Source organism: Bison bison, unplaced genomic scaffold, assembly GCF_000754665.1.
Source record: "Bison bison bison isolate TAMUID 2011002044 unplaced genomic scaffold, Bison_UMD1.0 scf7180017864289, whole genome shotgun sequence".
NCBI classification, from domain to species: Eukaryota; Metazoa; Chordata; class Mammalia; order Artiodactyla; family Bovidae; genus Bison; species Bison bison.
In genome coordinates, this window is record NW_011494861.1 from 3,059,675 (window position 1) to 3,062,390 (window position 2,716).

At 58.6% G+C, this 2,716-nt stretch overlaps 1 protein-coding gene across 1 annotated transcript in view; it reads left to right on the plus strand.

The window, feature by feature from the left end:
• CASZ1 (castor zinc finger 1) overlaps positions 1-2,716 on the plus strand; it is a 145,571-nt gene that overhangs the window by 142,594 nt on the left and 261 nt on the right. Inside the window, exons 14-17 of the mRNA XM_010850186.1 lie at positions 242-377; positions 615-678; positions 1,994-2,148; positions 2,292-2,414. Coding sequence (XP_010848488.1) covers positions 242-377; positions 615-678; positions 1,994-2,148; positions 2,292-2,414 — 478 coding nt within the window. The remainder of the gene's footprint in view (positions 1-241; positions 378-614; positions 679-1,993; positions 2,149-2,291; positions 2,415-2,716) is intronic.

Sequence of the window (2,716 nt, forward strand, 5' to 3'; positions counted from 1 at the left end):
GGAGGCCCTGAGCCAGGACAACTTTGACATAATTTTGCAATAATTATCACTTGAAGAATTGCCACACAGGGGGAAGCGTCACAAGCGATCTTGTCAGTGGGGAGAACCACTGACCAGCAGTCAAGGCTCCCCGAGGGCCTCAGCCCACCCGGCCCGCCGTCTTCCCCTTGGGGGGTTCCGGTTGGTGCCCCTATGAAGCCCTCGGTCCCTCTAACACCGTCTTCCCTCCCCTCCCCTGTAGGAAACGGGCAGCAGGCCACCCCTGCCAGGTTCCCCCCAGCCCCGGTGAAGCAGGAGCCCGGTGAGAGTGCTGGCGCCCCAGGTCCCCACGAGGCCTCCCAGGACCGCAGTTTAGACCTGACTCTGAAGGAGCCCAGGTGAGGGGAGGCCCAGGCCTCCCAGCTCTGCCCCCTGCAGGAGGCTCTGGGGACAGCACCCTCAGAGCCAGACCCCTTGGGGCCAGGGGCCCATCTCTCCTGACCAGGGGTCACCCACCTGCCCCGGGAAATGTAGCTGGGCGGGGCCAGTGCCCCATGGGCCGACTGGGAGGGGTGACTCTCCGGGCTCGGTCCCACGAACGTCTGAGCTAAAGCCCCTTGGTTTGTGTGTTCCAGTAATGAATCAAATGGCCACGCAGTCCCGGCAAATTCATCTCTTTTATCCTCGCTTATGAATAAGGTAAGAACCATCCATCACACGCCTCCCATTCCCCCACCCAGAGAAATTAAAGCTATGCTGGGGGGTGGGGGGGATGTGTTTGTTTTTTAATGTTTTGCCTCTAATAAGATGAGTTTGTACCATTTAAATTTTGAGGCCATTTTTCATCGGATATAATTTCAGAGCCACTGCTTACAAATTAATTTAATGAACTGGCTGAAGAAATATATTCCAGCCTCTGACACCCTTTTTTTTTCCCTTCAGATGGAGGGTTCCTAAAGCTTTTCCAGAGCCCTCTAACTTCTTTTGCTCTTAGTTATTAATTTTATTTATTTTATATATTTTTTGTTTGTTTAAAAAGGTGGGGGGGGATTAAAGTGGGAGCAAAGCATCAATTTCCACTTTTCGGGTTGAATAATGGTCTTGGACGCCTTCTGCAGAGGTCGCTCCAGAATATTTATTTTAAATAATGCAGGGTCTTTGTAAATTATACATCATCTCAAATATATTTTCCCCCCTTCACATGATAAATTTGACTACGGCAAGATTAATTTGGTTACTGTACACAAGTGACTGCCGAGGAGGGAGCTAGGTCTGGGCCGGACCTCACTGGGTGGGAGTCCCACTGGGCCCTTGGGCTCCTGTTGGCCTTGGCTCCAGGGCGCCCATGCCTTCCACCTTTCCCCCTCCCCTGGTTGCTCTCTTGCCCCCTTTTTCCATCCTGGGGTCACTGCTCCCTGCACCCCCTTGTTCCTTCCTGTCGGAGCCCTGCACCCCGCCTGTGTGGGTCGAGCTTTTCCACGGGCTCCCTGCCCCCCTCCGCTCCCAGCGGCAGTCTGCCTGTCTTGCTCTCACCCCGTGAGCCTCCCTCCCTCCTTCTCGGCTCCTCCTTTGTGTGCCTTCTCTTGTTCTCAAGGAATTCGTGGGGGTTCCCCCGCATCCCTCCTCCTCCTGCACTTCTTTTGAAAACCTGGCAGGAAAATAACCAGGGAGCCGCGAAGTCTGGGGAAAGCTGGGCTGGAGTGTGTGCCCTGAGTCTCGGTCACAGATTGAGTGATGGCTCCTAGCAGCTCGGGGTTTGTGTGGCGGAGCCCTGGCAGCTCTGTGGGGCTGAGGAGGCACAGCAGGCTGCCTGCGGCGGCATCCATTCATTGTGGGCTCCTGTGCAGCCAAAGCTGCTTGGGGTCGGGCCTCCTCTCCTCCCAGCTGCCAGCACCGTGATGCTCTGGTCAGTTTGGAGAGATCCAAGCAGCCTAGAGCTGCTGCTGGTCCCAGGGCAGTCGGGCCAAGTGTCCTGAGGTCCCCAGCCTGAAGCTTGGGCCTGTCCTCCTGGCAGATGTCTCAGGGCAGCCCCAACCTCGGCAGCCTGTTGAACGTCAAGACGGACACAGAGGGAGGCCCCGCTGGGGAGTCCCCCCCATTCCTGGGCAAGGCTGTGAAGGTGATGGTTCAGGAGAAGCTGTCAGAGCCCTGGAAGGTGTACCTTCGCAGGTGAGGGGCTCTGGGTGAGCAAGGGAGAGGGGAGGGCCAAGCCCACCGGTCCCGGGGGCCAGGGGCCAGGGGCCAGCCCCACCACCCACCCTGGCCTGCCCAGAGCCCCGGGGTCTCCTCTAAGCGGCTGGCTCCTCTGCCAGGTTTGGCACCAAGGACTTCTGCAACGCCCAGTGTGACTTCCTCCACAAGGCCCACTTCCACTGCGTGGTGGAGGAGTGCGGCGCGCTTTTCAGCACCCTGGACGGGGCCATCAAGCACGCCAAGTGAGTGGGGGTCGGGGACCCGTGTAAACCAAGCCCTGTTCATCCCAGCCTGGCTCAGGGCTCGGGGCTGCACAGGCCTCTAACCGCCTTCCAAGCAGGACCCCTGAGACCTCAGAAGCTGAGCTGGCTTCTCAGGCGGTGCTGCCTGGCCAAAGGCAGACTTTCCCATCTTCCCACTAGCTCAGCCCCCAATGAGACCCCCTCAGCCCACCCAGGCCCCACCTGGAGCAGGAGCCCCTTCCGCCCCCAGACCCACCCCCATGTAGCCCTCAGCCCTCCTGCAGACCCAACTCTGATCGCAG